Below are 23,697 nucleotides of genomic sequence, written 5' to 3' on the forward strand. Positions count from 1 at the left end.
CACACACACAGAACAGACATACAAACACACAGACACAAACACACAATAGTTTTGAAGCCAGGCTGCAATTGGCTAATGGCTTGCTCTACTGCTTAAATACAATCTTTTATTCTTGACTTGCTCAATAAACCTGCTGAGAAAAATAAACAATGGGTTTCAATCTTATAAATAATCTAGAAAACAGAATTGCTGTGCAAACAGCAAGGTTGATTTACTGCCCACGATAAGCACGAACAGGAAAAGTCCAAACAAGGCACAGTGACCCCCCTACCCCCAGTCCTAGTCTTACACTGTCTCGAGACAGGAAAGTTAATAAGGATTTTCTATCTCCTACATAGTCTAAGGCCTAGGATGTGCAAGTTTTAGCTGGTCTTTAAAATAGCAGATCTGAAAGCAGATCATGAAAAACACATGAAGAACAAAAAATGAGGAAAATCTTTCCTTACAAATACTGAGATATTTTAATCTTTTAGGACCAATAACTATATATCTATCTATGGTTACAGTGTATTTCCATCCCATTATTCACACATATGAATATATTCCCACACATATACAGGGCTGTACACCTCATTTTAAACAAATATCAAGGAAGAGTCTGTTGGGCACTACAGGAGATATAAAGAGGTATTACAATGAGAAGGGCTGCCCAGAAAGCCTTATATTCTGTATAAATACACAGATGCATATACTTGTGCAGAACAGAAATGCATGGAAGAAAAAAGGAAGCAGTGTCCATAGCCTAGGACTAAAACAAAATAAAGAATAATTTTTCAAGGGCAGAAAATACAATTTTTCTGAGAGAGAAGTTGGGCAATTTGTGTAATTGCCACCAGTGCACAGAGAGGAGAGCTTGTGTGGCTCTCATGACTGTGCAGTCCAAGCCCTGTAACTGGGCTCTGGACAGTCTCAGTGACTGTCACTCAGCACCTTCCAGAGGAGAACACAAGTCCCACTGGCCTCTTTACCAGTGGATTCCACAAGGGTAAGCACCCTCACACCCACCACAGATACCTCAAGGAGAATACACACCTTGGGTACCAAAGGTTCCCCCAAACAGTTCCCAAAACAGTCTCAATTTTGCCAACGGAGAACCATGGCAATGGTTTAGACACCTCCAAGGCCAAATCCTAGAAATTATGACACCATAATTTAGAGGTTTCAGAAGAACTTAAGACATGTGAACAGGGGATCCCTGGGTGGCTCAGCAGTTTAGCGCCTGCCTTTGGTCCAGGGCGCGATCCTGGAGTCCCGGGATCGAGTCCCACGTCCGGCTCCTGGCATGGAGCCTGCTTCTCCCTCCTCCTGTGTTTCGACCTCTCTTTCTATGTCTATCATGAATAAATAAGTAAATAAATCTTTAAAAAAAAAAAAAAAGACGTGAACAGAACAAAGAATTGTAAAAATAAAAAAATAATGGAGGTTATTAATATTGAAACTGAATTTAAAATGTAAACATCTCGAAAAAAAAAACTCAGCTTAATGGAATTCTAGTGTCCCAAGACAGTTTTCTTCTGCTTGCTTTTCCCACTTCTATAATACAATTAATGTTTTCCAAATTACATCCAACAGAGTAAAAAGAAAGCTTATGATGGGGAGGTGGGGGTAGGGGGGGGAGGACTGCCTGGGAGGCAGCCATGAGTAAGACAGAACTGAAGGCCTTTACTTTTCCAAACAATACATGTAATTTTTACTCCATTCCTTAGTACTACTCAAAGACATAACTTCAAATAAGATTAAAATGAACTGGGGCAGCCCCAGTGGCTCAGCGGTTTAGCACCGCCTACAGCCTGGGGTGTGATCCTGGAGACACAGGATCCAGTCCCACGTGGGGCTCCCTGCATGGAGCCTGCTTTTCCCTCTGCCTGAGTCTCTGCCTCTATGTCTCTCATGAATAAATAAACAAAATCTTAAAAAAAAAGATTAAAATAAACCAAAAACACAAGGATTAGGACTTCAGATATATTTTAAAACTTATTTTTGAAACAAGAGCAAACTGGATTTTCAAAGTTAGGACGGGTTCACCGATCTTATGAAGGCTAAAAAAAAAATCTATGATATAAGATATGAGCTCCAAGTAAATAAACACATTGAATATAACCACAGTAATCACAGCTTATAAGCCTTCTTAAAGATAATTTCAAACCTTTTACTTGTTTAACTGGCTAGTAAAATGGGGGAATCTACTTAGGCTTCAAAGTCATAAATGTCTCCATCTAAAAAGTCACCAGGTAACCAAGACCCAGTCAAATCATAGGAAAAATACAGGTTAGCAAATACCAACAGCAAATAAAGAACTGATTCTTGTAAGCAGCGGTGTGTTCAGTAACTTTAAAGTCCAAGGTAGTTTCATTTGGAAGCAGTATCTACAAGCAATACATCATACACAACTGAAATACTTTTTTGTTTTTAAAGATTTTTATTTATTTATTCATGAGAGACAGAGAGAGAGAGAGAGATAGGGAGGCAGAGACACCGGCAGAGGGAGAAGCAGGCTCCATTGCAGGCAGCCTGATGCGGGATTCGATCCCGGTCCCCAGGATCACATCCTGGGCTGAAGGCGGCCCTAAACCTCTGAGCCACCCAGGCTGCCCCACAACTGGAATACTTTCATGCCTTTCCCTTCAGTTCTGATATGCAGAATAAGGCCAAGGGTAGGCCTAAGACAATTTACAGAGAACAGCAAATATTCGAAGCCCCTTGGTTTAAACAGTCACCCAATTTTTAAAGACCTCCTTATTCCCACCAACATCAGCACCAAATATTTCTTACAAATTTTTTAACTGCTTTACTTACACAAGAGAATCTAAGCCAATCTCATTTAGATTACCTTAGTCAAAACTGGACCACTGCCCAGCCAAATATCCACATAGCTTACACTACCAGATGAAAAGATTCAAGCTTCTGCTTCATTTTAATGCGAACAAACCCCCTGCATGGCAATAACCATAGGATCACAGTACTCACTGCTAAAATGTAGTGGCTTTCTATCGGGTAATCACTATTTTTTTAAGGGTTTTATTTATTCATTTGACACAGAGAAAGCGCACAAGCAGACAGAGGGAGAAACAGGCTCCCTGCTGAGCAGAGAGCCCAACATGGGGCTCTATCCTATGACCCGGAGATCATGACCTGAACCAAAAGCAAGACACTCAACCAACTGAGCCACCCAGATGCCCCTCAGGCAATCACTTCAGGTTTGAATGGAAAATTTCAACTTTATCTGCCCCTACCTGAGGACAAGTTATTAAGAAAAGAGGCATGGCACCAGTCTGGGTCTCTCCTTGGATCCAATCTTGCCAACCTCTCAAAATATGTAGACTTCGTTATCGTATATAAGGGGGTGTCAGGGAAAGAAAGTAAGACCTGAAAACACCACAGTATTAAGTATGTAAATTTCATATAAATAAAAGAATATCATCCTTTCAAACAGAAAAGTTTCTCTTAAATACTTAAGATCTAGGCTAGCCTGACTCACATACAATTAACTGCATGTGGCAAGGAAAGAGGAGGACAACAGTTTTTATATAAAATGTGACAGATGTTACAATTGTGTTTCTAGGAAAAAATGAAAGATAGGAAAAGGGAAGCTATATTAAGAAATTCTATTATTGATAATGAAAATAAGCCCAGATACTGTTCTGTGTATGTGGGATACTTTGTAGTAATTCAAAAAACAAAATTAAGCCCTAACAGTGAAGCAATTTATAACGTTAACAGAATAAAAGCAACATTATTTTAAGAATGAATGTGAGAGGGGGCCTGGGTGGCTCAGCGGTTGAGTGCCTGCCTTCGGCTCAGGGCATGATCCTGGAGTCCCTGGATCAGGTCTCATGTCAGGCTCCCTGCATGGAGCCTGCTTCTCTATCTCTGCCTATGTCTCTGCCTCTCTCTGTGTCTCTCATGAATAAATAAATAAAATCTTTAGAAAAAAAAATGAATGAATGAATGTAAGATATGGGTTTAGGATTCTGCATATCCGCACTATTGTCAACAGCACTGCTTTTTAAACTATGCATTCAAATCACCTGGAGAGCTGATTAAAATGCAGATTCTGGTTCAACAGGAGCGGTGCCACAGTAAGGTGATGTGAGAATGCTGTCCAGAAGAGCACCCTGTGAGCGGCAAGGATGCCCAGCACTTGCAGCAGAGGTCTCTGGTTGTGTGGCTATAACACAACTGTGTCCTCAATAGTATCAACCTATTCAGGAAGTCCACACTTTGTTATGTAACATTAGATTAGGCATTAATGAGGCTAAAAAATTGTTTATCTAAGGTTTTAATCTGAAATTAAATAAAACTCCATGCTGAAGGCTCATGCCAAATGCTCGAGTCATTCTTAACCTCTTAATATTAACAGAGTTTGATTACTCAGTCTTAAAACCTTTCTCAGTAGTAGTTATTCTTTGCTGGGGAAATGTGCTTTATGCAAAGGATACTTTGCTTGAAGAAATGAACAATTAATATTCAATAGTTATGTACATATTTAACAGAATTCATTTCCAGAAATGTGGCTGAGAGAGGTGGTTGATTTTCATGTTACTTCTCAAATTAAAATCTTAAATCTCTAGTACTTTTCATACTATCATCCAATGTTTAAAAAAAAAAAGACAAAACCTAAAACATCAAAACCAGCTGCCCCTTCATCCTAGTGAAAAAAAAAAAAAGAGGGGGACACATTTTCACTGGAGAAAATCAAGATAAAAGACTCTTCCAGTTCCACTAATCACTCTCAACTCCAATTTTGGTCTTACTATGAGACCAAATTGTTACCTCCTTTCTGGTCTGCGCATCTTGTTCCTGCTGCTCAAGAATGCTCCCACAGCTCAGGCAAGACCTCTCCTTTCTCTTCCTAGAAGCTTTCAATGGGTCCCCAAATGTCTTCTCTGAAGAAAGTGTCCTCCACATCTACCCCCAGGCCGTAATTTTGGCCTAAGAAGTCTGACAGCAGCACCCCTGGTGACCTCCTCTCCACCCAGGCTGCTGTACGTGCTGGGGACGGTTTGCAATTTCCTGTCTCCATGCCTTTGCTCATGATATTTCCTACAGCTGGAAAGCTGCTTTTCTTCTACCCTCCCAGCCATGGCCTGACCAAAAACATATCCTTCCTTCAGAGTTCTAACACCACACCCTCCAATTAGTCTTCCAGGAGCCCACCCTCCCTTAGCACCCTGTGTTCGCTTTGTGGGGCCTGAGCCTATGCCAGGGCCCTTAGTACATATGGCCAAACATGGAAAGGATGCATATGGTTCACCTTTCTTGCTGCAATCCAGGGCACGGATGGCTCCTTGATTCTCAAGCTATAGAATGTTTAGCTCTGAAAATGGAAAGTGTTTTTTAGTATAGAAAATATTCATGCCACCAGCAACTGGGATTACAAACAACCTAAGATTAATCCCTACTGGGCTAGGTGTACAATATAGAGATGAGAAAGACACACCCTTTTCATCCTCTCCTCCTACAGGCTAATAACATGCTGAAGGTACCTCTCCTCTCTACCAAGCTGAAGCAGATCACATGGTCTTCTCTCTAATGTTAGATGTCTCTGAGATAGGTCACTGAGTAAGCACTCCCGGTCTACAATCCGATTCGTCTTGAATAACAGTAGACAGAGCTATACACAAAGGCCAGCCAGGATTCAAGGGACGATCATCTAGGTGTCAGACATGGAAAGTCTTTGATTCAAATAACACAGACATGTGCTCAGTGTGAAAGAAGATAGGTGTCACTGTCATCAGAGTAGTCCTCTCATGATTTTGAAGAAAATTGCAATGTATGGGGGAAAAAAATTGAACAAAAAATTATTTTTGGAATGCCCATGAATTTTGTATTTTTTGCAACATGGGTTCCCTTCTTGGTGATTTAAGGTTCAATTCTATTAGGTCTCCTATTTTCTCAAGCATTATCTTAACATCGAAGGTCATGTAATTCATCGATCCTAAGATTATGTAGCAGTGCTTAGTACCCCAAAGGCCTGACTGCCTATCACCTCAGAAGCTCAGCCACTGGGACACTTGCTCTGATTTACACAAACATACTAAAGCCCAAGACTCTGATGTGGATTAGGCCAAACAGTGTCTTGAGAGAGAAGAGGAATTTGAGATGCTCAGCAAAGATCTTTTACCATATCTTACTACTAATTACACATCTTATAAACGTATTGAAGAAAGGAAGAATGGGAGAAAAGTAGTAACTACAGGATATTTGCACAACCATGACACTAAAGTATTTGACTTGCAGTTATTCTCTTGGGTACCAATGAGGTTAATCTGAAATACCCACTCAACTAAACTTTGATATAATAGTTGATTTTTCACAATCACAGCTATTGTTCTCGGAGAAAAGCCAGATTTAGCTGCTGTGTAATAAACACAGAAGCCAAAAGAACTATGGAAAGCTGTTTATGTCCATGCCCACCAGAAACCTGTCTCCAAAACTACACAGAATAATCCAGCAAGGATGGAAGTCTCCTCAACAAAGCTTTAAAAACAGAGGAAAGACATCCTTTAAACTGGGCACCGCCCCTCAACACCTCCCAGTTTTTCAATGAAAAGAGTTCTTCTCAAGACAGGTGATAAGAAACCAGTCATTTCTTTTTACACAGATCTGGTATATTTACAAGCAGAAAATAATTCTGTACCTTCCACAGCACTTAGTTACTTCAGGTAGCTAGGACCCTTGCCTAGCTGAAAGTATTTGGGGTACATGGGACAAACCGTCATTTCCAAGTGTTTTTATACACGCTTGGCAGATACCATTCTCATTTAAATTCTCAAAACAATTCTAGAGGGTAGAAGGATTGCCCTATTTCACAGACACAGGCAGTTAAGGACAGGGAGGCTAATAATTTGCTGAAGGTCCCATAGCAGGCAAGTGACAGAGGAGACGAGAGCCACTTTGCTCTCAGGCAGAGCAATAACCAAAGGTCTGCAAACATCTTATTAAGACTGTAGCATCTAGGAACACCAAAGAAACACCATTTTAGAATAGATAATTCTCCAGTCCTTATCAGAATATGACCCTGAACTTCCCAATGAACAGCTCAAAGCATACTGCACAGTTAGAAGAGGTCGTCAAGTACTATAGTTACCAGTAAGGCCAGGAATAGAACACAGGTCTGGTGACCTCCACGCCATGCCCAGTTGGGCATGTTCTTTTGGATGCTGACACCCTTCTGAAGTTACAAGTCAGTTGAGAATAGCAAAGAAATGAGTTAATAATTTTAGTAAATAGAAGAGAATGTGGAGAGTATCTAGATTAGAGGGATTTGACCACATGAAGATTTCTACCAAGGAAGCTCTGAACCAAGGACACTAGTACCTGCAAGTTTTCTCATTTTCTGCAGCAAAAATGAAAAATAACCTTTGCCCTCCCCACCCTAGGAGTTGTGAATGATTAGCCTGGCTATGTCGATAACTAAGGAAAATATAAAATGAGTGCCTTTCTCTCAGATGATTAGAATACTTACAGGTTTACTCTTACCACCAAACTCCTCCAGTTCTAGGCAAAAGACAAGAGAACACTAGGAATGTTTAGCCAACGGCAGCCATAATAAACCCTCCAGTGCTGCAAAAACTCTCCTATTAGCACCAACGATCGTGCCCTGATGAAGAGGCTGGAAACAGGAAGGCTGCTGGGTGCCAAAAGGGAAAGTGAGGAGAGAAGCAACATAGCTGGAAAACAGGGATGGCAGGGAGTAATGGGGAGGAAGCGTCTCAGGACAGAGGTGCCTAGAAAAGACTGGGGAAACAGCTGGAAATGCTGGTGTGTGTATACCAGCAACTTCTCTGTGGGTGAGGAAAGACTACTTATCGAGTTGACATCATCAGTAAGTATAAGGGACAGCCAAGAGCAAGACAAAAAATAAATAAATAAAAAGGAGTGGAAGATCCTTACCTAGGCTAAAAGTTATTCAGATCCACAATCACAGCTACTGTGATATCTCTAAAGAGATAAAACGGCAGATAAAATTGTCTGGTGTTTCCCAAATGCTGGACGGCAGTTTTCAGATTTGATGTTTAATCTTACTATTATAAATTTATTTTTTAAAACAGAAAGATAAAATAATTGTCAAATCATATCTTGTATCAAATTCTTCATGGTTTGCAACTTCTAGCAGAGCACAGGGAGAGATAAAACTGGAGCTGAGAGATTATAATCTGGCCTATCACATCAGACCACACCTATTCATGGATCTCATTTTCACTCTAATTTGGCCAAGCCAAAATTCCTACACTTGGGTAAAACATTTTAGTTTCAGAAAAGTACATAGCAAGCTTCAAATATTTGAAATTCACAGAAAACTTAAAGGTATTTCCTTCACTGTGTCACATTAAATACCTCTTTCTAAACTGTTCTGGGAAGACCAAAAAGGGAAAAAAAAAAAATTTGGTTACATAGATCAGTTACAACATATATTTCGGTTTAATGTCTATAAACAATTCCCTCTCTTTTTAAACCATTCTCAAAATGACCCCTCTCACATATTTAGATGTATAATAAATATTAAAAGTTCAATGTAAGTATGAGTGGTTGATGCAAAACGATTTATATAAGCCAGTACTTGAAATCTCAGAACCTTTCTTCCCTACTATGAGTTACTGCTGTTCACACAAGGTACCCTACAGAAAAAGTGTCTAGAAACAGTTTACTAAAGAAAAAAAGAATAAAACTCAGAATAAAAGAAACCAAACTGAATAAGAGGAAATCAATCAACAACACTCAATTAGAAAACTAAAAACCAAATCAAACCAAAACAACCCAGCCCTTTCCATAATGGATATTCTCCATCTGTCTTTTCCTCCTTCCACTCAGGGAGGGCGGGGGTGGAATGAAAGCAGCTCAAGGTCTAAATATTCACCCTCCATCCCCAAGGCCTGAGAAGCACTTCCGGTAACTTGGCTCTGTGGAGGCCACAGACACTGGGACTTGCCTGGTCCCACTCCACTCCCAGCCTCCCCATTCCCTGGCTTAGCCAAAAAAAGAATTCCCCAGCCCCCTCCAATTCCACCTGGAGGGAATTCAGTTAAAAGAGACTGAATCTCCTGCTAGCATTCTCTTCCTATAACCTCACTCTGAACTTTCCTTAGCAAACTCTCCTACCCCAAGTTTAGCAAGAGATGGGACTCTTGGCTTTGTGAAATACCAAAGGAATTTGCAAAAGGCTCATTTAAGCAATTATTAAGAATCTCTGTGTATCTGTCCAATGAAAAGTATAAATTTTTATTTAACGTTATTTACTTAATCTCTAAACCCGGTGTGGGGCTCGAATTCACAACCTTGAGATCAAGAGTCGCATGCTCTTACCGACTGACTCAGCCAGGTGCTTGGAAAGTCCAAACTTTTAAGGCTGGGAAATCAGAGTTAAAACTACTCTTCAAAATATAAGCAACATTAAAGAAAAAGTCTCCATAGAATTCAAAGTATAGCAAGCCACAGATCTCTTCATTCTATTGTTTGGTTGATGATTTCTGTCAATAACCAAATCCAATTGGTGGTAAATGACATTTCCTATTTCAGCCACTGTATTTACAATTAGATGTTAATGGTTCAACACCCCAGACAACAAACTTTCTGTTGTCAAAGACCTTTCTGTTTTTAAAAGGGAAGTCCATCATCTTGGTGGGGGTAAGCACAATCTGTCACTTCACTATCTAAAATCAGGAGCTAAAACTAAAAGTAAAGGAAGTAAAATGAAGAAGATCCTAAGGACCAGCCAGAGATTGAGCACAGCACAGGGTTAAAGGAAACCATTTCATAAGATCAAATGCGGAGAAGGAGCAGGGGCAAAGAGGGGAAAAAAAAAAAAAAATCAAGTTACATAAAGTCCAATTGTACTCACGGTTTCCTTATTGGGAAGCAGTTCCTTTCTAATTCTGAAGAAGTTCTTGCCGTACTGCCTGAGCCCCTTAACGAAGCGTTTCTGTGATAAAAAGAAACAACAAATGGGATGTAAAAACCAAAAACAAAACAGGATGTCAGCAAAGCAAAGATATCTGCAATCAGCAGAATAACCACCGCAAAAAAGTCTGAGCTAGGGAATACTGACGAGGCTGGGAGACCATTTCAGCAGCACCACTGGGCCCCTCCGGCCAGGGCAGGCCCCAGAGAGCCTTTGTCGGAACCCTGATGGCACACAGCACACAGGTTTGGGAGGAGGATATCCTGGGTCTGAGGCTAAGAAGCAACGTGTGCCCTCTGTGCCACGGTCTCCACATCAGCCCACGAAGGTAGAAACAAATATGCTCCTGCTGTCAATAACACAGCACAACTGCTTTCCACCTGAGAACGAAGCTTCCCAGAGTGTTGAGCAGAGGGGGGATAATCAAACCTGGAGACTTTTCTCCAAAAGGTCACTCAGGAGGGGTTAAGAGGCCCTTTGGTCAATCTGAGGACGTGGTCAAGGAGGCGCCGATACCGCGGAAGCCCACGGGAGCCGGCCCCGCCGCCGGCCTGCCCCGCCATCGCCTTCACGAAGAGCCTTCGGAGGCACCGAATCATCCTTCGCGCCCCCTCCTCCTTCCCCACGCTCTGCACCACAGCCAGCCCCCGGCAGTCTGGAGACTTTCACTTCGTCCCATTCCCCCGCCCCCGCAACCCCGCCCCGGCCCCGTGGGGGGCAGCTCCCAGCTCCCAGCTCCCAGCTCCCGGCCCCGGCCCGGCCCCACCTCGGGGCCCCCACCTCGAGCCCCGGGCCTGGTCCCGCGCGGCCGACCCCCGCCACACTTCCGCAGCCACAGGTACGCGCGCCGGCCGTCCTCGGTCCGGCGGCGAGAGGCCGCGCCTGTCACTCGGCCAGGGCTCCGGCCAGGGCTGCGGCCAGGGCTGCGGCCAGGGCTCCGGCTCCACAAAGCGCAGGGCGGAGGCGGCCGGGGCGGCTCGGCGTGTGACTGCGGCGGGGCCGCGCGGCGCGGGGCGCGGGGGGCGCGGGGCTGGGGCCGCCACCGCTGCCGGGGGAGGAGGCTGGAGCGCGGCGCGCAGAGCCCGGCGCGGCCGCGGGCGGCTGCAAAAGGCGGCCTGGATCGCCTCGCCGCCCGTCGGCCCCGCGCTCCGTCCCCGCGCGGCGCCCGGCCCCCGGCCCCCGGCCCCCGGCCCCCGGCCCCCAGCGCCCCGCCCGCGGCTCCGCGGCCCCGCGGCCAGCGCCTCCGGGACCCCGGCGCTGTTTATCTCGGTGTCCTCCCTCTGCACAGCAGGAGTAAATCCAGGCAGCAAAGCGCAGAAACTTCCTCCCTACCACGGCAAGCGTGAGCAGAGGGCACCCGTGCGGCCGGGGCCGGGCCGCCACTCGGGACCCTGCTCAGGCCGCTCCGGCTCCAGTCCTCCTTCTGGGCCGGCAGAGTCAGCAGCGCGACAGCCGCAGGCCGACCGCCCCTGGACTGCGAAATGGGGGGCTGGCCCCTAAGACCCTCGCGGTCCCTTCCGGCCGGGATTGTGGGCGGCAGCTCCGCCCGGCCCAGGCATTAGCCTGCACCTCGCAGGGCGCCGTTTCACAACTAAATCACCGCGGAAGCTTCCCAGCCAATAAATCACCTGCCCACCGGGAGAAGAGTCCCTCCCACTCCCGGTGTTTGAGACCAGTCGGGCAAATTCAGTGAAGAGCCAGACTTGGCCTGCAAGACCGATCTGCAACCTCCTACTCCATTCCTGGAGGCTCTGCATTTTCAGATCTCACCCCCTTTCTAAGATATGACTCATCATTGTCAGTTTCCAATATAATTCGAATAGTTCAAAGGAAAAATCTGTCAAGGCACAAAAAAGCTCTCCTCTACTGTGAAGAGTGACCTTTCTGACTTGAATGATCAACATGCATCCTGAGCTCTGTGCAGAGTGTACCCTCTGGGGATGCTGGCAGGCAATGAGACTTCCCTGCCCTCAAGGCCCTCCAGTCTGGCAGGCAGGCAGGCAGGCAGGTGAAGGGATCAATTTCCTGGCCCTCTGAAAAGCAGTAGAGGGACAAAGGGCTATGAGTCGGACTAGGAGAAGGAAGCAATTTACTCTGCTGATGTCTTGGAGGAAGTGACAAGGAAGAACAAGCCTGCCAGGTGGGCTCCAGCAGGGTTTCCAACACAGGAGTCAGCCAGGAAGGGCATACAGAACATTCTGGGAACTGCAAGGACAGGGTATACAGAATGGAGTGCCAGCAGATAAGACTGAAGAGGCAGGAGAGGATCAGGTTGCAGAAGTCTTTAACCCAGGCTGAAGAGTCATGGTAGTAACTGTAAGCCACAAGAGAAGTTAAAGCATGAGTGGTCCATGGAAAGACTGGGTAAGGGCTGCTCCAGTGGCAGTGTGGTTGGCCTGTGTCATGGATAAGGGACAAACTGGCTGTAACGCAGAGATTAGGTAAGGAGGCTGGTGAGGTAACAAACCGAGGTGTGAGAAGAGAATGGCCAGAACTCCACCTCAGCCATAAGAATGAATGCTTCTTAACCCACTCTTTAAGTATTTACTGAGCATCTAGCACTGGGAGGGATTTTTTTTCTTAAGGGGGCAGCCATGGACCCTTTATTAAAACTATGATTCATTTTTAGCAGGTAAGATAAATGTGTGTGAAGTCATTATAGAACAATCTGAGACTTCATTCAGCTAAGAATAAAGTAGTAAAGTGTAACTCATCAATGCAGCAGGGGCATAGTAGTCCAGGATACCTTCACCAAGGCAGCAAGATGGGTCAGACCACAAAGAACCAACAGCATTTGCAGAGGTGGAGGGGGGTGGGAAGGCCTTCCATGAAACACAGAGGTGGAGATGGAAGTGGGTTATAGGAGAGAGGCTATACAAAGTTGAGGTGGGTGATCTGGCATGAGTCAGATCGTGGAATGCCAGCACTATGCAATCCGAATATAAGCTTGTGCCAAAGGACACACAACAGGCTCACCAGGAGAGACTGGCACAATGAAGGCAGCAGCTGAGAGACCAAATCTGAAACATCAGGGTAATGTGATAGATTTGGGCAAACTTGAATTCAAGTCCTGGTTCTCCTACTTGTAATGATGTAATCACCAAATATTATGCATTTAACTAGTAGTTATTAAATATGCCTGCTATATGCTAGGAGCCTCACGTATATTAATTTAAAACCTGCACAACCTTGGAGGAAGTACTATTACTATCTACATTTTCCAGACAAGGAAGCTGAGACACAGATGGTTAAGGAACCAGATCAAGGTCACCTAACTCTTCAGGGCAAGGGCAGAATGCAAAGCAGGATCCAAACTCCCATGTCCTGCAGTGGACATGGAGATAAGAGTCTACAGAGGTTGCCGCTTTTGGTCATGGTACCATTCATTACCTGCGACTGCGCTTTCCTGCTGGCCTCAACATCATGTCACCAAGTCCTCAGCATTCTTCCTAAGAAAGGTCTTTCAAAGCCCTCCTGTCTTACCCATTCCAGTGCTAGTCCCAGGCCAAGCCCTGATCTCTCTCTCCTACAAGTTAGGCTAATAGCTCATCCCCCACATCTGGTCATGTATAAGCTTCTACTAATGAATTCTTCAAACCACACATGTCATTGTGAGTCCCATACTGTCTTGCTCCCAGCCCCGACCTAGGAATAGCTCCTTGACCTCTTTAGAATGATATTTACACCCGTTATCTCTTAATTCAAAGACCCTCTAGGATCTTGTCTCTGCCTATCTTTCCAACCAGATATCTAGAAATGGCAACTGGCCCACTGCACCTTCTGTTGAACGCTAGACACTGGGGCATCTTTTCTACTATTTCCACAGACAACCCAAGATACTCTCAGTTTACCTCAAACCTAAGCTCAACCCCCACCCCCTTTGGCAAAACTTCTCTGACCATTCTGCCCCAATCACATGGCATTTGTTTATTTGTATAAGGCCTCACTTACACATAGAATCTGTGAGCCCTGAAAAGACAAGAACTGTATCTTCTATCACTTTGTCTCCCGATAGCATTAGGCAGTCAGAGCTCCTCAGTTTTGGATGCAGAAGTGAAACAAACCATGAGATGACAAGGCCTGGGCTTGAGTGGTCAAGGTGGAAAGAGACTGGTAAAAGTCAAAGGATCTGTCCTGAAACCTAACAATAGAGTTGACCTTGGCTCCATGGCACCAAACTCTCCTGGTTTTCTTCCTATCACCTGGCTTGATTTTTCACTCAAGTTTTAAATGTTAGGGCTCTTTCCACAGCTTTGTTCTAGGCTTTCTGCTTTCCAAACCCCCTCCCAATGTGATCACTGCTCCTCTGGCTTTCAATATCACCCAAGATTCTCCCTACTATTTTTAAAAGCTAAATCTATGGTCCAGGTCTAGCAGGAACACCTGCTTGAATGTCTAATACACATTTCAAACGAACTACTTCCAGAAATTTAAGTTCAACATTGGTAGTAAACACAGACCACCACTGTCAATGTGCATCAATGACTGTGTTATCAAGTGCAAAAGTACCATTGGCCCCACTTAAAAAAAAAAAAAAAAAAAAAGGAAGTAAAAGCTTCATGTGGCCTGTACTGTTACTTCTCTATGGAAAGCCACAAGGCCTCAAAACTGGCAAAACATCTGCTTCTCAGAGACCAGCCTTTACCTTGTGGTTTACCAGAAATGTAGAGTAGCCTTTAAAATCGAAACAAAGCCAACCCACTCAGAGCAGTCAATGATGAGAATAGGTCAGTATGTTAAGTGGGTTTCTGAGGCCTTAGACTCCTTCCCTCTATTAATTCATCTCTCTTCAAATGAGGACCCTGAAGGTTTTCAAGCTTTAATTTAATAATTAACACTACTGACTTAAAAACAGATACTATACACTCCTAAATGAAAATTCATAGACACAGTCTGTTTCTTAATAGCCTTCTAGTAGTTGAACTGAAATTCAGCATGTCCAGTGCTGAAATTCAAGTCTTCATGAATTATTTCTATGCCCATTAGCTTTTCTGTCCCTGGCAGTGCACAGATATTAGAATGCTAGGATGCTGGGGGTGAAGGAGAAAGAAGACTGTTCATTTAAGAGGCAGTAACTTTGGCTCAGTCACGGCTCCTGGTGCTTAGCAGCCCTGCTTTTGATACTCCCCAGAGGCTTGCCATCCGGCTACGCTCAAATGTATGAGCTCAGGGTCTTGGGGTATTGGCACTTGTTTCTCTGGAGCTGTTTGTTTCCAATCAACCTGTGTGTTCACCAGGAGCACAAAACAAGTCCTTTTCTATTTTTGAACTCCAAAGCCAGATGAGATCCAAATATAAATATAAATTTATTTATGGCAAGGAGACTGTCCTCTGCTTTGTTTTACAACTTAGCTTATAATAGTGTTCCAGGTTTATTTATGTATTGAAATATATTTTGAGGGGCCCGTAGGTAGCTCAATTGGTTAAGTATCTGCCTTCAGTTCAGGTCATGATCTCAGGGTCCTGGGACTGAGCCCCACATTGGGCTCCTTGCTCAGTGGAGCATCTGCTTCTCCTTCTCCCTCTGCCCCTCCTCCCTGATCTTGGTGTTCTCTCTCTCTCTCAAATAAATACAATCTTAAAGAAAAAAAAAAAAAGAAACATTTTAACATGCAACACTGTATACATTTAAGGTATACAACATGTTAATTTGATTAATTTATATGACCTTCATTGTAGTGATAATTGGCACCTCTATTCCGTTACATAATTATACTCCAATTTATAGACAAATTGCTATAGTTTTCTGTTACTATGCTGAAACTTTATATCACCATCAGAAGTCACCTAGTTCCTAGTAGAGACCATTTAAGTCCTGGCTTTTAAAAAGTGAGTTACCTGAACATAGCACTCACTGTTAAACTTGGGTTTTAATAGAATCTGCAAGGCAAAACTTTACACTTCTATTCTTAGTAAATGGAAGAGTAGGAGACCTAAACTCCAAAGTCCTAGGATCTAGTCTTCTCCTTTGTTCCATACAGGAAAATTTGATTAACAGGATATAATTAATAAGAATAAGCATAATTGGGCCCATATGCAATAACATTCTCTTACAATGAAGTAGTATGTTCGAAAGTTCCTCATGCCCTTGCCGCACCTGTCCTACATCCAAGCCTCCTGAGCCCTGTGCACTGGCCTTCCCAGATGTTGACCCTTGCCATCCTTGGAGTGGCAGGGGCCAGGGCAAGCAGCTTCATTGTCATGTGTCCATGACAGGAGAACAGTAGGGAAATACCACCCTACATGAAAATAAAAACGGCTCCACTGAGTGCTCCTACCACATGCCAGGCACTGTCTCAAGTGCTCCTGCTGTGTGGACCTATCTAAGTGCCACAGTGGCCTTATGAGGCAGGGGCTTCTAGCATCTCCATTTCACAGATGGGAAAACTAACTACATGTCAGCAAATCCTTGAACCAGGGTGGGAGTGTCAGGGGCGACACATGTGAACAACTGGAGAACCTCAGGGATGGGGTGAGATCTAAGAATGGAGTCAAGCACAGGGTGCTGGTCAGGGATGTGACAACTATCTCTGGCCTGTATTTGTATGTAAACATTTAAATGTTTCCCCTCTTAATCTATAAATGGACAAGTATAGGCTATATTGTTGTAACTTATTTTTGCCTCAATTTGTTCACCTTTTAAATTGGCCTTATAATACTTGTCCTACCTATCTCAAAACCATGACTCTGCATATCAAATTGGATAGCGCACAGCAGTGTACTGGACTGGAGTAAATCTTCCAAAGGACAAGGTGTGCTCATCTCTCTCATCTACATGTGAAACTCCCAACATGGCTCATCTCAAGTGCTGGCTCTGACCTGTGTCTGCAACAAAGAAGCAGGAAGAGCGGGCTATGCTACAAGAATGGCTAAAAGATAACTCTGCATTAACCCCTGGCTGAGAGCTTTCAAAATTAACTCCCTCTGGTGAATTTTAACTAGTGTATCACAGTCAGAGACTCACCAGGATTTCGGAGAAGCCATTTCTACTCAGTCCTCTTACATAACTGTTTGGAAAACACTGTAGGTATTAAAATGATTCCCACTGTGAAAATGGCTCCTTCTGCTCTACCCTGTTTTCTGCACAAAATTTTATGTTAATAACTTACTGATTCTCAGGGGACCAAAGAGCAGGCAGATCTGCAAGTAAGCAAACTACAGTTTCCCTCACCAGAGATCCAAACATCTAAGTCCCTATGCCAGGGAAGAAATAAGAGGAGTCTGTCCATGGCCCTTCTGTAGGTATAAAGCAGCAAAAGAGAATCAAAGAGGTGTCCTAAAGGTGGTCCTGTGTAAATGGCAGGGTAGGATGAAAGAAGAGAACGCTGATGGCAAGCAAAAGAAACGAAAGCCTTTCCAAACGTGTATTACATGATACCTACCAGTTCATCAATGGCTCTTGCTGACCAACCGCAAGATGAGAACCTACTACACTTCGTCCATATGATCCTGTATATTATAGATTTCTACCACCTCGTATCTAAAACACATTTCCTGCTGCAGACATACTACTAATAATGCTTTGCCAAGCATCATTTGGTTTTTGGTTTTAAATATTTATTAACATATTGATGAAATAGTGACCTAAAGTAAGGCACTACTTTTGCAGTAAATAACATCACAATCAATTTGTCTGGGAGGAGACATGCCAGCAAGCCAGGGTGGGCATTTCTAAGGGCTCTAGGATGTGCTCCTGATTTCTGATTCTACTTTGGAAGTACACTTTGAACTTACTAGCATTATTCAAGGATAGCTTATAATTTCATTAAACTAAACAGCTGGGCAGCCCTGGTGGCGCAGCCATTTAGCACTGCCTGCAGCCCAGGGCGTGATCCTGGAGACCTGGGATCGAGTCCCATGTCGGGCTCCCTGCATGGAGCCTGCTTCTCCCTCTGCCTGTGTCTCTGCCCCTCTCTGTCTCTGTGTTGCACATGAATAAATAAATAAGATCTTAAGAAAAAAAAAAACTTGTTACAGTTGACCCTTGAACAATGTGGGGGTTAGGGCAGTTGGACGCTCCCCAGCAGTTGAAAATCCACGTATAACTCCTGACTCCCCCCAAAATTAAGTACTAATAGTCTACTGTTGACCAGAAACCTTACCAATAACAGTCAATTAACACATATTTTGTATGTTACACATACTATTTACTGTATTCTTACAATAAAGAGGAAAGCAAATGTTATTAAGGAAATCATAAGGGGGCACCTGGGTGGCTCAGTTGGTTAAGTGTCTACCTTTGGCTCACATCATGATCTGGGGAGGGGAGGTCCCTGCTCAGTGAGGAGTCTGCTTTTCCTTCTCCCTCTGCCCTTCCCCCAGCTGTGCTTGCTCTCTCTCTCACATAAATAAAATCTTAAAAAAAAAAATCTTTTTTTTAAAAAAAAAGGAAAGAAAAGAAAATCATAAGGAAAGAAAGAAAAAAAATGATAAGAAAAAAAAATACATTTATAGTACTCTATTTATTGAAAAAGCCCATGTGTAAGTGAATTTCAAACCTGTGTTGTTCAAGGTCAGCTGTATAGTTTAAAAATAGCCAATGTAAAACAATAATCACATTTTCATGATGATTCTCAAATCTCTCTCTACATCTGACATTTTTTCCCATTTCAGGCTTGCACCTACACTTTCTATTCAGAGTAACATCTTCCAAAGACTCAGGACATCACAATCTCAATGTGGACACTGATGTGCCCCAGACCACATTCTCCTCAACAGGTGTCACTGGGGCCACTCTAGAGATGACGCAGCCGAGGGTCAGGTAAATTAAGTATCCTGCCCGAATCCATACTAAGCAGGAAGAGTGGAGGAGTAAATAAAGTTTCAAAATTGGATTAATTGCTTAGAATCTAGATGCAGAAAACATTCTATTGTACCTACTTATGCCAGAGGAATTAAAGAGTATTGTAACTTAAAACAAACCTCTAAAAGAAATGTTACATATACATACTTGCTTTTTAAGGCAAAAGCACTTGTCTGAGATTATATGCATATGCCGTGTTAAACATTTTCTCACAAAACAACTTAGCTTAGAGTACATAGCTCTGCCACTCGGTAACTTTATTGCTTGTGAAGGTCACCAACTCTCTCTCAAGGCTTCCGAGCATTCCTGTGTAAGAGGAGCCTTTGGGCCTTCTGCCACTTGTAAAGTCTCTATAGTCAGTGCCTCTAGTTCTCTTCCTCTGAGGGCCACAGTGAGGTAGGTAGCCTGTCTCCTATATAGAAATAAGAGGATGGCTATACTCTCCAAATAAGACTCTGTTAATGCAGGACATGTCTTCTCAACTGTCTTACTTGGACATTCAGAAGATTAGTCAAAGATATCTTTATATTAAATAAATTGTAGTTTTAGCGGCGCCTGGGTGGCTCATTTGGTTAAGCACCAGACTCTTGGTTTCAGCTCAGGTCATGATCTTAGGGTTGTGAGATCCAGTTCTGTGCTCAGTGGAGAGTCTGCTTGAAGATTCTCTTCCTCTGCCCCTCCCCATATATGTGCGCATGCTTGCTCTCTCATAAATAAATACTAGTTTTAACAACAAAAAGATCTGTTTCCCTGCCTTGTGCCATATTGATTTGACAGTACTTACATCAAAAACCCACATCCGAGCATGTTCATGTCTCAGAGAAGTCCTCTCTAGGATCAAATATGGCAGCTGCTTAGCTGTTGCAGAGGCATTCTCTTTCTTGTTCCTTTCCTTTCCTTTTTAATCTTCCAAAGAGCCAAAGAGTACAAGAATGAGAATGGGGGAAGGTAGGTCTAACATGATCCTGCCCTGAAGGAAGGTACTTCATTCACCAGTATCATGATCATGGACAGCTCGTGGTTCCAATCCCTGTTTTATATGTCCCTGTCCCCACAAGATTAGCTACAGAAACAGAACACTAAGGGGACTGAAGTGCCAGGCCCAAAGTCATTTGAAGCCAGCAAGAGAAGTCCAGGAGACCCCTACTTCCCCAGCTGACTCCTGCTCACATGCCCCAGAAACATCTACAAAAGCTGGGCAGCTGTCAAGTCAGCCCTCACTCCCTGTCACATCTGTAAGAATAGCAGAAGAGAATGTCAGAATTGGAAGGAAGCTTTCTTGCCCACACTTGTCAGTCAAGCAAACTTCAAGATGACTCCAATCCCATCTACCATCTAACTGCAATCTCATGAAAGCCCCCAAGCCAGAACCACACAGATGAGCCATTCCTAAACTTTGATCCCACAGAAACTGTGACAGATAATAAATGATTACTGCTGTCTTAAGTTGAGGTGATTTTTATTGTTGGGGTAATTTGTTATGCAGGAATAGGAAATCACTACAAGATTCACTACAAAACCACAAAAAACTTTAACCTCCATGTTAGTCAACTATTAATTAAGTGAACCAGTAAACAATTTTCCATCAGACTTCCTAAGACAATCTGCATGCCTTATCATGCTGTATAATCTTACTCTGATTTAACACATAGCACTTATTATCATGTGATATGACATGACATGATATGTAAGATACTGAATACGTGAGAAAATTTGTTCATTACTATGTCCCTGGCAACTAGAACAGTACCTGACACAAATAGCAGATGATCCACAACCACTGATTGAATTAATAAATGAATGTTATCTGCAGGTGAGCTGGTTTGGTCTCCCCACAATACTATTTGACTTACCAGCCATTTGCTCTCCAGCTTGACTCAATGCTTCTTGATCAGTGTTCACTGTTTCCAACTCTCTAATTACTACCTACAAAATGATTTGACACCAACTTTCCTGTATGTTCAAATGTGCAGGTCCCACTACAGAAACCACACCATCCCATCCTGTGATGCCAGTTCAGCACCCAGAGTGAAGCCAATTATTATCAACACACCTGTGTTGGTTAAATCCTTCCCAGGTGATCTCAAATGTCAAATGTCAAAGTGGAATCAGTATTCCTTCATTCAAAGACCACATGTCCCATGAGAAAATTACCTCATGTTGGATGGTTTACATAGCAACTGGGCCCACTAGCAAAGACCACTGAGCCAGACTATATAGCTTTGTCCATATGCTCCTCTGAGTCTAGATCACTACACTGAGTATGTGGAAGTCCTTTCATTATTTCAGGCCTAACAAAGCACTGCTACTGGGTGAATATTAGAATGCTTCAATGCACTTTCAAGTCAAAGGAGAACTGGCTAGTTAGGCAGCAGCATTAACAGATGTAGAAACACCGCCAGCTAAATACCTCTTGCCAATTATGGCTGCCCAGCTATGCCCAAATTAAAAATAACCCAACACTAATAACAGAACCCAAATGGGCATCAGAAGCTCCTTCTCTCCCTGCAATATCACCATAAAATTTCCACATAAATGTCTCTGTAAAGTGGCTCATAAATAAGTCATTAAAAAAAAGTAGAGCTCAGCACAGGAGGAAGGAAGAGGAAACTCAAAAAAGAAATGTGGCTTGTCTAAAAGTTACAAAGGAAAAAAAGAAGTAGAAATGTTTAGTGAGAAAGCATTTTGCAAAAATTATAACTAAAAGAGTCTAGATCTGTGGATGCCCAATAGAAACTGAATGTGAGTCAAATTGTGAGCCAAATAGGTAACTTTAATTTTCTAGTAGTCATATTTTAGAAAGAAACAGGTAAAATTAATTTTAGTAATACATTTTAACTTGATATATCCAAAATATTATCATTTCCAACACATAATCAATACAAAAATATTAATGAAATGTTTTACATTCTCTTTATCTTACTCAGTGTGCAAAATCCAGTGTATATTTTACACTTACAGCACATCTCAACTTGGACTAGCACATTTCAGGTGCTCAATAGCCCCATGTGGCTATTGGGTACTATATCGGCATAGGTCTAGAATGATCCTTACTTCTTTTTTGTAAAACATTAAAACACTCAAAACACTGAAAGTTTTCTATTTGGGAGGTAGAAATACATATACTGTCAGAATTATGGACAATAATATATATGCAATCCTAAATGAAACACCATTAATAAAGGCTTGTTATTTCAAATTAAGTGAAATCTGTCTTCCTGAAGAACTCAACCAAATCCAGAAGCTGTTATGATCTGCTCGTCTTCCAAAACAGGGGAAACCAAGGCCCTGACCAGCAGGGGCTCACTTCAATTCTTGTCACAGAAGGGGCTCCTGGACTGTTTTCCCATCATGACAACATGACAAGGGCCAGGGCTCCCCATTGAACTTGTTTACTTTAAAAAATCTCCAAAAGGGGAGGGAGATCAATTATTCCTTTAGAAAATGTAGGGGAGTCAGGGGAGGGAAGAGGAGTGTATTTCAATTACAAAAGGCAAACCTTGGTCATAAGGCAGATCTCTGTCTAGCCAGTGGTTATTGTTTTCTATTAACAGGCATCCCTTTTGGTCTCCTGCCATCGCCAAGCAGGATGGCAACCACAGAGAGTCCCTCAAGGGAGGATCCCACATTAGGGCCTGGTAATGGGCCCCACCACAAGGCTGCTCTGGTGGCTTTTGTTTGCAACAATAGTGCTCCCATGATACCTCACTCTTGCACGAAAATATTGGTATTAAGGGAGCATGAAACAGCTGTGTGTAAATTACACAAACAGATTAGATCTGTATATTTATAAGGAATACAAACACACTAATAGCACATTTACATACACAGTTGGATGCACTGGGCTGAATGCAGAGTGCAGTTTGAGTCCCAAAGTGCGTCCTGAAAATTTTACAAAAAGAAATGCTCAGGTTCCTTAAAATTTTATAAAAAGAAATGCTTGAGAAATGCTCAGCCAGCTAAGTCAGGCTGAGACCCTTCTACCCTATACAGAATACGTCCCAAAATGAATTCTTCTTCATCTCCACCTGCAATATTAAGAGTATTTGAGGCTCTAGAAAGGAGAAACCTCAAAAAGAACTTTAAAATTTACTTTTACAGCAAAAATAAATCAATATGGGATAATTTTCACAGTTAAAAGGTTATAATTATAAATGAGGGAGGGGCACAAAAAAAGGCAGTGTAGGCGGAAGCAGAAAGTGAGAAGAATCTGGAAGTTCAGAATTAACTTGTCCTAAAATGACAGCTCTCCCGTCACACATGGATGCAGACACATACAAAGAGGAAGGCCTATTTAAGTACCTATTAACACAGCATATAGTAAGACAAGATCTTTGGATTTTTCAGCTAATTTTGAGAAATGGAAAAGCAATCAGTACTTTATGATTACTGCATCAAATCTCGAACAGAAATAGGCATCAGGAAAGTAAGGCTATAGTTCTATGTATGATTCTATCAAGGCTTCATAGATGACACCTCAAGCAAGCCACTAAGATGGCCTGGGCTGAGTTTCTCAGGGAGAGACTGCATCTCAAGGATCCTAATTTAATAAATAAATAAATGGCACTAACTTTTAAGATGTTGAGTGTTCCAGTAAAAAAAAAAAAAAAAAAAAAAAAATTTAAGAGTAATGATCCAACTAAGTAAAAATATTAATCTACACATGTACAGAGAGATACATAACAACAAGCACATTATAGGCCCTAATTTTTATTCTTTAAAAAATCTGCAACAAAACCCTCCAACTGATTTTCTTTTTTCTTGATGTGGTTTGTATAAACTCCTGGTTTAAAAAAGAAAAAAAAAAAGGCCCATTTCTGAGGCGTGGGTTTACCATGCTCACAGTTCCACCAATAAATCATCTCCCGATCTGGGCTTGGAAAAGCACTGGCCACGGTTTGATTGCTCCAGCCCCGGGTTGCCAGGCAACCAACACACGGGGGAAGTCTGAGAACCTGAGAACCGCTGACAGATAGCCAAGTGGCTGAAACAA

At 42.8% G+C, this 23,697-nt stretch overlaps 1 protein-coding gene across 6 annotated transcripts in view; it reads right to left on the reverse strand.

Annotated features, from left to right (window-relative positions):
- Nucleotides 1-23,697, reverse strand: part of RERE (arginine-glutamic acid dipeptide repeats) — a 401,403-nt gene that overhangs the window by 46,296 nt on the left and 331,410 nt on the right. For all 6 annotated transcript variants that reach the window (XM_041770332.1, XM_041770330.1, XM_041770328.1 and 3 more), the window contains one exon: nucleotides 9,842-9,922. In XM_041770332.1, coding sequence (XP_041626266.1) covers nucleotides 9,842-9,922 — 81 coding nt within the window. The remainder of the gene's footprint in view (nucleotides 1-9,841; nucleotides 9,923-23,697) is intronic.

This window comes from Vulpes lagopus, chromosome 10 (assembly GCF_018345385.1).
Source record: "Vulpes lagopus strain Blue_001 chromosome 10, ASM1834538v1, whole genome shotgun sequence".
Taxonomy (NCBI): Eukaryota; Metazoa; Chordata; class Mammalia; order Carnivora; family Canidae; genus Vulpes; species Vulpes lagopus.